The 13,092-nt window shown below is 35.7% G+C and overlaps 1 protein-coding gene across 1 annotated transcript; it reads right to left on the reverse strand.

Moving 5' to 3' along the window:
* Nucleotides 1–7,874: 7,874 nt before the first annotated feature.
* LOC140767450 (receptor-like protein EIX2) lies at nucleotides 7,875–10,691 on the reverse strand. Its single transcript, XM_073107370.1, has one exon. It carries the CDS (start codon nucleotides 10,689–10,691, stop codon nucleotides 7,875–7,877), a length of 2,817 nt encoding a protein of 938 aa, XP_072963471.1.
* Nucleotides 10,692–13,092: the final 2,401 nt, after the last annotated feature.

The following is a 13,092-nucleotide window of genomic DNA, read 5'->3' on the forward strand; positions in this document are numbered from 1 at the left end:
GCATAGCCATGATTTTATTATTCCCACTCCAAACCAACACATATATATATATATATAGAGAGAGAGAGAGAGAAGACGAAGTACGGTATACAACCACTCGGAGATATTAAAAGATATCACATTGCATTTAAATGGTCTTCTTCACCTACTAGGTGACAAGATAGTAGCTGTAGTGGCGTAAGTAACAATCACTTGGTTGGTGTGATATGACATTGGAAGATAAACTAAGATAAACTATACATCATATTTCCTCACTAAAAGTAATCGAAAGTGGGAATGCATGCCGGTCAGAGTTGACTATGTCATGCAGTGGAATTCTAGGGAAGGGAAACAAAGAAGGGTGTTGAATAACAGTCAAGATTATCTCAATTGTGCATGCCCCATTTGACTTGATACTCTCAATCGTGCATGCCCCATTTGACTTGATTGAAGTTTTCTCATTTGCCTTTGGTGCTTACTAATTAGTTTTGTTTTTTTATTTACATTCACTGGTTTATTCTCAGAAGTCGGGCGATCTGTGCGACCACCGAATGTGATGAATGCCGAGTTCGTTAAACTAGTTGGATAATTATTCTCCTAATCTGATGGCTTTGGTCCTTTTCATTTTATTTCTCTATCTTATGTTTTAAATGTGATAGATACATAATTATGTCTTAATTATAGAAGGAGATATCACTTAATACTACGAGATAGAGTTTAACTTAATTTTTTAATTCTCTATCTCTATATGTTATCAAAATTTAGTTCAAAATATATTTTAAACTAATGAAAAATAAAAGTAAGTAATTGAAAAAAATTAATTTACACTGGTCCCTTCTCATTTTTCTTCTCTTCTAATCTAGCCTATCCAATTGAAATCATTTATTCTCTCACACACATTTTCTTGTTCAACTCTACTCCACTCCACCCCCAACTTGCCAATCTCTTCTTCTCTTCTCCTCTCCTCCAAAATCACACCTAAGTATCTCCTCCTCTCTCAATCCTATCTTGACCATGGTCACAGATAGGGGAAAAGTGGTACGAGAGAGAAGAGGAGGAATGGGGGGCCCCTACCGGAGAAGGTAGGGTGTGGTGATGGTGCAATGAGAAAGCGAAGGCAGAGATTAAGAGAGAGGTTGGTATGGTTTTTGAGTAGTGGAAGGAAGAGAAAGGAGAAGAGTGTTGGATGAGGTTAAGAGAAAAGGTAATTTTAGTTGGATGAATGAAATAGGAGAGATAGAATTAGGGGAGGCAATTAGGTCATTTTAAGCGGGTTTGAGTCGGGTCAATTTGTTCTAACACGAACATAACCCGATTATTAAACGGATTGCATTTGATAAATACGAACACGTCCTATTTATTATATGAGTAACACGATATGACCCATATAACCTATTTAATAAACAAGTCATGCTGACATGACGCATTAAATTCACACGATAACACATTTAACATGACATGAATAATACAATAATATTTACAAAAATTAAGAGTCATATTTGCTAATTTACCCTAAATAAATGGCATATTATTTAAATAAAATAATCTCTTTTTAACTCAAAAATTATATAATACAAAAGTCACAACCATAAGCATTTAACTAGAAATTCAATTCAACACAAATCCATGCACCAATTCAACTATCAACAATTAATATTAAGTAAATAAATTTAAGTATTAATTTTTAGTTTTAAATTTTAATTTTTTCAATCTAACAATTCAAAATTTCATGACAATTACAATACAGTTTTTACTTTCAACTTCACAGTACAACCATTAAGGTATGGGAAGGAAGTCAGATGACCACCGACATGTCATCATTGTTATCATCATCCTCTTTGGCGCTTTGGCGCTCTCCTCCGAGCTCTCTTCTCCCTCAACTTTGTTCCCCCTGCCACCATGAAGCATCATCCTCTCCCCTCCCCTCCTTTTGCTTTGGCTCGATCTCTCCCTCTCCCTATCTCATTCCTGATATCTCTCTTTCTTACTTCCTCGATCCCAAAGCCTCGTCCTCTCGGCCATCTCCATCTCCCTCCATCCTCATTCGTAACACCTGCCACCAAACACGTGCCTCTCACATGGGTAGAACCCACTTGATTACCATGTGACCTGCTGATTAATGCCTCAACACAATATATAAACAAAAAACCTACATTTCCATAAATAATACAGACAAGAAGCCCATAATATCAAGACCACAATAAGCCTAAAATACATATCTATTGACAAATAAAATTGCCTACACAGGAGCTACAAGTTATTTAGCTTAATTTACAAGAATAAATAAATAAGAGAAAATAATGATATTTTCGTGCCCTTAAGTCAGCGCACGTGCCGAGCACATGTGCACCCTTTGTTTTTATGGTTATTACATCTTCTGTATAAAGACAAGAATCTTATGGCTAGTGAAGGACCGGTGATAGGGATGCTAGTCTCGATGGTGAGAAGGGGTTTGTCGTTGTAGGAGAGAGAGTGATAGGGAGGGAGAGGGGGTAGAGAGGCGACTACATGAGGAAGAGACAAATAGTGGGAGTGGTGATCAAGTGAGCTTAGGCTTAGGGTTCGATGATACATGTTGGGTTTGGCATGCACATAACAAGTCATAATCAAATGAGGATTAATAATTTTATGCCTTTGATCAACGATATATATATCCATAGTTTGAACCTTTCAAACTCTTTCCGTAGTAGCCCTGTATATTAGTCTGTGGAAATCTAGAGAAGGGATAGGTACAACAAGCAAAAGTCTGAAAATTCTATAAATTATTGTGCAATTTCAGCCTAAAAAATTATGTCACGTCATAAAACTTGTTCCATAACCGTGTTGAAAGGAAAATGGCAACCTCACGTTGAATCGCCCTGGAAGTTCTTTTCAACAAGAACATAATCTTTGATTAGTTCTTGTAAGTGTCACAGGTGAGCATGATGTAAAGGTGACGATCGAGATCAGTACTTGATCTTTAAAATGGAAAGCTAGAATGAAAAGAACGAGAAGAGGAAGAGTGTTTTATACATACTTATTTTAAGATGGTCTAAGGACTTTCTATCACAACAACAACAACAACAACAACAACAACAACAATCTTTTAAGAAGATGTTGTCCTTTGTGAGAAAGTGCTGATTTTTGTTTTGGGAAAGGCACTGGATTTTCTTTTGCAAGCTATCATTATGAAATATAGAAAAGAAATCTATTTGTTAGTAATTTATTATGGGATTCTCTTATATGATTCTTACTGTAGGATGTCGTCAGACATTAGAAAAGACTTCAAGATGCAGATCAATCAGACCATTGATAAATTATGAGAGTTTTCGATAATGATCCAACTCTATGTTAGGAACATCTCAGTAGGCTTTCAGTAAGTTTGGGCTTGCATAATAAAAGGTATAAGTCTCTCAAACCTGATACTCTAGAAATTCTACTACAGGTTTATTATCAAATATAGGAAAAAAATCCTAATGTAACTTGCTTTCGAATAGTAAACTGATGTATTTCTGAGGAGGCTTTTAGAGTTTTCTCCTTTACACCTTGTTATCTTGGTTACTTTTCTCCTTTTTGTTTGTTCTGGCAGATGATGGATTAAGAGTGTGTTCTGGCAATATCCTTATGATACGATCTGATTTAACCTGATTTGTATCAATCCACACACTTTTGTCCACCTTATCCTTAAGGTGTCCATGATGGTTTCCATACCTTCAATCGCTTTTAAACTGCATGTCCTCGATTTCCATATGGGTCTCGTCTGCTCAAGGGCCCACTTGTTTGAGTTATAGTCTACCATAATCATGGGTGGCTCGAGCCAAATCTTAGCCACTGATAGTTTGATCTAAGGTCTTAGCGCATGCGGTTGGTCTAAGGAAGGTGCTGACGGTGGTGGCTTGGATCAAAAGTACGTTGATCACCGCTAGTGGCAAGTTACGATTTTCGGCCCTAGCTTTCACCGTGGGTGTGGAAGATGACGTCGGGGCCGTCGCTAGGGAATGCTCCAGTGTTGCTGTGGCAGAGGGCTTGACCTGTAGGGATGGAGGGTGCTCACTATTATTGGTGCTTGAAGGTGGCGACACAGGTTGGACGTGCTGGGCTAGGAGAATGGCCGTCAAGTCTTGGATTGCCTCCTTAACCCTCTTGGAGCTCTCTTTCAAGTTCTCCTTCAATTCATCCGAAAGTTCTTTGAATAATGCTTTCCCCTATGCTGGTGGCTCGTCATCGGCGGTTGCTGGTGGTGCCGAGGAAACCTCTACAAGGATAGAGACGAGTTTTTCATCCTCCATGGCTGCAATCCCCCTGGGTTAGCTTTACATCATGTGTTCACCATTGCCTGAGGAATGTCGACTCTTATACCAATGTTACGAATCGGCTTGACTAGATTCGATCAATTTCTGGATAGAAATTTATATGAAACTTTTAAGAGAGTTTTTGGTAGATCTGGTCATTGGATCGAAATGAAATTTTGAAAGATTGTAGCTCTAGAAAAGATCTTTCCATTGAATCTAGTTTCTTATAGATCAGATGGCTAGATTAGAAGATATCTTTAGAAAATTGGATGAAGGTTGGAGGGTCAGCTCTAATTTACGAACCAGATCTAGAACGATCCGAACATAAGAAAATTATAAAATTTAGATAATGATAGCTGCATGAGATAGAGTTCTAATAGCTCTTGTTTCACATCAATCAGATATTTGTATGAAAAGATATAATTAAAATAGTGTAGTAAGGTTAGAACAAGGTAAAACGGTAAATATCCGACGTCACGGCGGTTGTTGGAGGGTGACGGACGGCCAACCCATAGCCACCATCACCTCCATGAGCTATCCTACCTTACGGCTGTTCATCACCACCCTTAGCCATCCGCCACCCTCTGACGATCGTCAAAACGTCGGATATTTACCGTTTCATCCCATTCTAACCTTGCTCCACTATTTTAATTATATCTTTTCATGCAAATATTTGATTGACGTAAAATTAGAGCCATTAGAACCCTATCTCATGAGGCTACCACTATTTAAATTTTTATAATTTTTTTATGTTCGGATCAATCCAGATCTGATTTGTAACACTACTAGAAATTTAATCCCAAAAAATCCCACATGTAAATGACATTGTGGCAAGAATTCAAACACTTGTTTCAAGTACGTGGTATAAGATTAAGTATGCATCAACAAAATTTGGTTGTATGCATAAACTATTTCCTGACAAATCAAGGCGAGCTCAACATGAAAAAGATGGTTCCATTGTGGTATTCTAAATTTTGCCATGATATGACCACTAAGTCAAGCAATAGTGACAAATTAAATTTCCAAAGGAAAAAAAAGAATAGCCAGTATCAAGTGGACAGAGATCTTAGTAGTTGAGGAATTAAGAAGGCAAGATAAATGACGAGATAACCATACATCATGTTTCCTCCCTAATAATCTACAAGTTAGATTTAAATTTTTTTCATAATTTTCTTATGTCTAGATTGGTCATAATATAGTTCGTAACACTTAAGCTTAATTACATTTTATCTTTTTATATATAAATTTACTTTATTCTTCCAAGTGTATACTTTCATAGATTAATCGTGTGCTCTTAGAAAGAGAGAAGTGTATCCCTCTCAAGAACAATGCAACTACCGTTGTGTTTGAGATAGAGTAGGAGTGGTGAATTTGGTGAACAGAATATGCAAAGCTAAATGTTTAGGAGCAGCAATCGGATAAAGAATTTGTGCATGGCTATTAAACTTCTTTTTAATTTATTACTATTGGGGCACAAACTTTGGAAATATCGAATTTCCCTTATTTATTAGCTATCACAATATATGTTATTCAAGAGCACGTCTATGCTTGCTCATATTTAAGTCTTCACGGTCTTGCAATGATATTGATAGTTACAATAACTCATCGAGTTGATCCTAACTAGAAACAAAGACTTGCTATGCGACTTGTTATTAAAAATGATATGGATGATGGCAATTCTAATGGATGTGAAAAGGAGACCGAAAGAGTATGCAATTCATCTAGTTGTAAGATACTGGAAATTATAATAGTTTCTGAACATATAGAGAAAAGAAAGGATCACGAAGCTTAGTGGCCTATATGAAAATGAATGTCATTATTTTTTTTCTCTTCACTTCTAAGGACCGCAGTTGGTTGCACATAGATGATGAGATAGTTCCACTGATATGGTTGTTTGAAAGAAACAAGTAATTCAACTCTATAGCTCCAAAGTTTAGTGGTAGTGGACTTGATATATAATTTCTTGAGAAATCTAAGAATAAAAGACTGCTCGGTAATTGTGGTACCTAGCCTTCGAACTCGTTTGAATGTAGGTTTATGGAAAATCCTACTAACAAAAACTCCGGAGTCATCAAATATGAATTGGATAGTATTCAACTCACATCCGAATTTATATTTTTGGTCCAGATATGGATTTGGATATGGATATTGGACGGATAGTAAAATTTAAAACTATATCCTAACTAAACAGATTGAATAATTTTCAAATAAAAAGTCAGATCTAAAATGAATTGGATAACTTTTGAATACCAAAATTTAAAAATTAATCCGACCCGTTTTCAACCCTACCTATATAGGAAACGAATGTGATGATTCTTTTCCCTTCTTTAATATCTCTTGCCATTCAAACACTTGCTTAGTAGTACTTGGTTGAAGTATGATTGTATGCCTCAACATGTAATTTTACTTACTATTCAATCCTTATTTATTACGACCACATATTACAATTAATAAGGTGTTCTTTGTTTTATATTTTTATGTCATTTGTTACTCAAATATTTATTTAAAATATAAATTTATACTTATTATTATGACCTAATTAACTATATTTTTAGATTAAAGTGTTCTTACTTTATTTTTGGATGGGCAGAGAGATGTTTAGTTTTTTCTTCAAAATAAAAACTAGTATATTTTCTTAAAAAATTAGTATCTGATTTCGTTTGTGATAGACTGAGATAGATTTTTCCTCCTGTCTCCTCTCTCGAACAGTTCAATAATAAGGAGAATTTTAAATAACACGTTATAATTTTATTATGCTTTAATTAACACTTCATATTTTATCCAAACCCTTATTTTTCTCAATAATTTTTATATAAATATTATAATATTATTTTGACCAACTGTCATTAATCTTATATATGATTTATATAAATTACTAAATATTTGTGAAAAATTTCTAACATTGACCCACCCTTCTTAAAGTTATATCCCCACCATAATCCTATTCCACTAGAGAAATATTTAGATATTTTAAGAATTATCTATAGTATTTTTAATAGAATATTTTTTATTTATTACCTTTTTTATTTGAGAACGATTAGTTTAATTAACTCAAAGTGTTAGTGTTATATAAAAATTATAAAGAAAAAAGAGAATTTATAGTATAAAATTTTTAAAGATACAGTGTTAATTCAAAAATAATAAATGTAGAGTGTTATTTGAAAAGTTCCAACAATAATTTATGCAGTTGGAGCTGCAGTAAAATCTACATTAAGGTCGATTATTTAACCATTATTTGTAACTACGATGAGAAGTAAATACCAATCCATTTATCTCGCATGGTCAATGGCATATATTTATGAAGCATATCTAAGCTAAACATATATATCAACATGATTTCTCTGTTGGCATAATTCATCTCATTTTTCAAATGGTGGTGGCATGAGCATTAAATTTGTAGCAAAATCAGCGGAAATTAAGAAAACAAGCATCTAATTTGGTAAAGTGTGTAGGGTAATATCATAGTATTACTGAAAAGACTATTATTTCTGCATGTGTATCATAAGTATAAATAGAAGATTATATATTATATGTTGGGTTTGGCCTTCTAAGCCTTTGATCAGTGACCAATCTCCATAGTTCGAACCTTCCAAACTCCTTCAATAGCAACGCTGCTCCTCTGCTTTATTTCTTCTTAATCCTGGCATTGAGTCTAGCCCACTTGAGAACCATAAATACATATATTCTATCACAAATGTCGTCAACGAAGAGAAAATATGTTGTTCTCCATGTCCTCTTCAACAGCAAGGTACCAAAAACCATCCAAAACCCCATTGCAAATCCTAGACCCATGCTGAGATAAAAAGATGACATATCGTATCCATCTTCATGTTCTGTAAGATCACTCATAGTAGTTTGATTTCCTGAGCAATTCTTGAAAGTAGGAGGCCCACAAAGATTGTTGTTGCCGATGTAGATAGTTGGATCGAGGAATGTTTCAAGCTGACCTCCTGATGGAATTCTTCCTGAAAAATTATTGTAGGACAAGTTCAAGTGGCTCAAAAAGGTTAGAACTGACAGAGTTGGAGGAATTTCACCAAAGAGCTCGTTATTTGACAGGTCAAGCGATTCCAATGATAGTAGACCATTCATTGTTTGTGGAATATTTCCAATCAATCGATTTGATGACAAGTTCAAGTTTTTTAATCCAACAAGGGCACCTATCTGTTCAGGGATCTCTCCAGTTAAACTATTTCCTGACAAATCCAGACTCAACAAGAAAAAGATGTTGTCATTTTGGTATTCTAAAATTTGCCCTTTTGTGATCATAAATAAGCTAAAGGGATCATTGTTACCATCAATATTCTCAACTATACTTGCTACAAATGTATTGAGATCACTTGTATATGGGGAGGTAAGTGTCATTGCTTTGAAGTTCACGAGGGACGGATCTATGATTCCTGATAGATTGTTGTGAGCAAGGTCCAAAACTTGAAGTTGGTCAAGTTTTGAAAGCTTAATAGGAATATGGCCAGAAAACATGTTAGACTTCAATAGGAGGAAGGCTAAATTTGGTAGTCTTGTTCCTATCCATGATGGTAAGTTTCCAAAGAAATTATTATAGGAGAGATCAAGAAATGAAAGATATTGGCAACCTCGAAAAAATAAAGGGAATTTACCGGAGAGATTGTTGTTGTAGAAATTTACCATGACGAGATAACAACCTACATCTCTCCAATCACTTTTGGCTCTAAAAGAGTTACCACTAGTCCAGCATTCAGGAAGCTGTCCTGAGAGGTGGTTGTTTGATAGATCTAGAACTTCTAAGGACTGCAATTGGTCACACAAAGATGATGGGATGGTTCCCTTGATAAGGTTGTTTGAAAGAAGCAAGTAATTCAACTCTATAGATCCAAGGTTTAGTGGAAGTGGACCTGATATATAATTTCTTGAGAGATCTAAGTACCAAAGACCCATCGATAACTTTGGTAACCGACCTTTGAATTGGTTTGAATGTAGGATTATAGATTCTGCTGTTGATAGGAACTCTAGAGTCATTGGTAACACTCCGCTGATCTGGTTATGGGAGAGGTCAAGATATTGGATTCGAGAAATTACATTCCAAAACCAACTTGGCAACCTGTCCGTGATTCCTGCACTAGACATACCTAGAGAAGTAATGTTAGTCTGTGATTGAATCCATGCAGGAAAATGGGGTCCCATCTTGCAATAGCTCAAGTCGACTTTCTTCAATCTGAATGGAGGGATCCAATTTGGGCCTACTCCCATGGCCAGGGAGTTGTTGTACAGGTATAGTGTCTCTAATCTCGTCAGGCTTGTAAAATGGTCTTCTAATATCATGCCGACCAACTGGTTGGAACTCAATTCCAAGTAATTGAGATTAGTGAGCTTTCCTATCCCGGAAGGTATGTAACCGGTGAGACTGTTGTAACCGAGATCAAGAGTGCTTAGACTGGTCATATTATTAATCCAATTTGGCAAGTTGCCTATCAAATCATTTGTGCCCAACCACAATGACTGTAACTTGCTTGGCAACCTCTCCATCAATTCTGCTATGTCCCCATTGATCTGATTCCATCTTAGATCGAGCACTTTCAATTTGTGTAGATTCTTCATAGTCTCCGGTATCATGCCGACGAGATCATTGTCTCTGAGATAAAGTTCTTTGAGGGAGGTCATGTTTTCCAGCAGCCCATCAGGAATAGGACCATGAAAGTAGTTACCCATAAGATCAAGGGTCACAAGTGATGTGAGATTAGAAGAGTAAAAAGGGAGAGAAGCGAGTGTGGCGTCGAGATTACAATAAGATAGATGAAGGACTCTTAGAGAAGTTGGAAGCAAGCTCAAGGCCTGTACCCAATCCACAGCAGCACTGAGGTTCACCTCACTCATATCGAGGTGCTTCAAAGAGGAGAGATGTGGTAACCAAGCTACCAGATCAACCGATTGCAAATGGTAATCACCACTAAGATCAAGATGGAGCAGCTTAGTTAGATTACCAAGCTGAGGAGGTATGCTACCACGAAAGCCCGCATTAGAGAGGTTGAGATACTTCAAGTTCTTGAAGGAGCCCATGAATTTCGGTATCTGCTGACCTCCGAAGTCATTGAAGCTTAGGTCGAGGTAGTTAAGATGCTCTAGAGTGAGAAGAGAAGGGCTAATGTCGCTGCTAATGGAAGCCCATGGAAACTCGTCGGGGTCGACTCGGAGGTCGAGCTTGACAACGTGCCCCGTCTTGTTGCTACACAGGACACCCCTCCATCTGCAGCAATCTTGGCCTTCCCAAGAAGATAATAAACTCCCATGTAGAGTATTGATGCCCTCCTTAAAGGTGAGAAGTGCATCTCTCTCACTTGCAACGCAACTTCCTCGTAGTTTGGTGGTCTCTAGAGATAGAGCGGGAGAGAAGATGTGGAGGAGTAGAAGACAGAGACGTAGAACTAAAACTCCATGGGTGGTGGAGGACGTAAGCTTAGCCATGGTTTTATTATTCCCACTCCACACCAACATATATAGTGGACCAAGTACGTTATACAATCACTCAGAGGTATTGAGAGATATCTCATTGCATTGTTATTATGATGTTCTTCTTTCTTCAGTTACTACATGACAAGATATGAAGTCCACTAAGTCAAGCAATAATAGTCACAAATTGAATTTCCAAGAAAAAAACATAATAGAATAGTAGTTGAAGTGGCATAAGAAATAATTAATCAATTCCATGGTGTGATATGATTTTGGAAGATAAACTATAAATCATGCATGCATTTTTCCTTACTAAATAATCCAAATCAAAAGTCGGAGTCAAGATTGTTTCCACCTACGGTGTGGTATCTCGTATGACATTGGAGCTGAGATCTAATATTTCAATATTTCAATGCTCAAAATTTCATTGACAGTAATAAATATCCTTCATAAGCACAATCGTAATAATGATGTTTTTGTGAGCACCTCCTGCCGACCGAAGTTGGTTTAGAAAATCATCCCTCAAAATCATTAAATGTATAATAAATTTGGGACTAATTCCTATAAAATCTCACAATAATCCATGGAAAGATGCTCCACATAGTAAGTTTGGATTAAATGTGTAACAAACGTATTCACCTATATGAGCACAAATGTGATGAATTATATACTAGCTTGAGGATTGATTGTATAAGGTGGAATACTTTATATTTGGTTCTATGCATTAATACCATGCAATTTCCCTTATTATGAGCTTAATCCTCACGTAGTACTATACAATCCCGGGAAATATCATTTGCATATGTTCTTTACCAATGGGATCGACTAAGTCAAGGTCTACCTACAAGGAATAATCAATGTCTTTATGTTCCCACTATTTTTTTAAAAAAAAAGGAAAGAAAAAGGAACAGTTAGTAAACATTTTTTTGAAGCTACAATGATAAGTAACTATCATTTCTTTGTCGAACAAAAAATTGAATTTTAGTTGATGAAAACTCTATCAATGGTTACAGAATTCTAGCATCAAGATTCTCTCTGGTCATCGAGGTCTTGCAATGATATTGATGGTCAAAATGAAATATCGAGCTTAGTTATTTTCTATTTGAGCATTTCAGGTTTATTATAGTCGTTATATCGTCTTTATCTTAAAAAGAGTAAATCTTAACCTTAGATTCATTCCAAGTTTCAAACTTTAGCCATCATCTTTTTTCCTCCATGGGCTATCTACCTTATAGTTGTCCACCATCACTCTTTGCTATCTGCCACCCTTCGATGACCGCCGTAATATCGAATAATTACCAATCTGTTTGTTTCGATATTTTTCCACTATTTCAATTATATCTTTTCACCTCGACCTCAGATTCACGTCAAGCTAGAGCCAAAAGATCTCTAACATGAGGCTATAAAATATCATAATTTTTTGATGAATAAATGGGTCCAAATCAGATTAGTAAGATTACATAAAAAGGAATGGAACAAGAGGATAAATTATGACAATTTTGTTAATTAGTGTGGAATTCCAGCATCAAAATTCTCACTAGTCACAAGCTTGTGCCATGACATGGTCCAAAGGAAAATGACAATCTCTTGGGTAATTATCCCATGGTTACTCCAAAAGAAAAGAACCTCTAAGATGAAATAAGCTTACTGTGACTTTTGTTAATATGTACTTATTGACAATAAAATAAGAAGATCTACATGTCCTCTTCTAATAGCAACTTATTATTATCACACAAACCCCCAATTCATATGCAAATAGTCAAGGTCTTGCAACTATATTAATGGTCACAAGAACTATCAAGTTATAGTCCTAGCTAAAAGTGCAGACTTATAATAGGGTGACATTGAGACTGATGTGGACTATGAAAATTTTGATGGACGTAGAATTCCAAAAAAAGAAAACAAAAAGAAGAGAAATGAATAAAAAGTAAGAGTATAAAAATTCTATTAATTGTTGTGAAAGATTCTCATTGGTTAAACTTATTCCATACTCTTACTTGAATTTGAAAGAAAATGACAGCTTCCTCTTAAATTATCTCATGATGATCAATCTAATTTTAATTCTTCTCATGCTTTAAGAAGTTCTTTTCAACAAGAACCTAAACTTGATTAGATTTTTATTCTTTGATGTATATTATTACTTTATTCTTAAGGTATGCACTCTATCTATAGTAGTCTTTGCCCTCCTAAGAGAATAACATCCAACAATCATCATGTGCTCTTTAAAGGAGAGAAGTATATTCCTCTCACTAGCAATGCAATTGCTGTCAGTTTTGTGAGAGACTGTTAATGGTGATTCGACCAAAAGCCAAAGTATTAAAAACATTGATCCGATAAAGGATTTGGACATAGTCATTAAACTTCTTTTTTTAAAAAAAAAATACAATTAGTGGGGCACAAACTTTGCAAATATGAA

Source organism: Typha angustifolia, chromosome 1 (genome assembly GCF_048772165.1).
Source record: "Typha angustifolia cultivar Huaian chromosome 1, ASM4877216v1, whole genome shotgun sequence".
NCBI lineage: Eukaryota > Viridiplantae > Streptophyta > Magnoliopsida > Poales > Typhaceae > Typha > Typha angustifolia.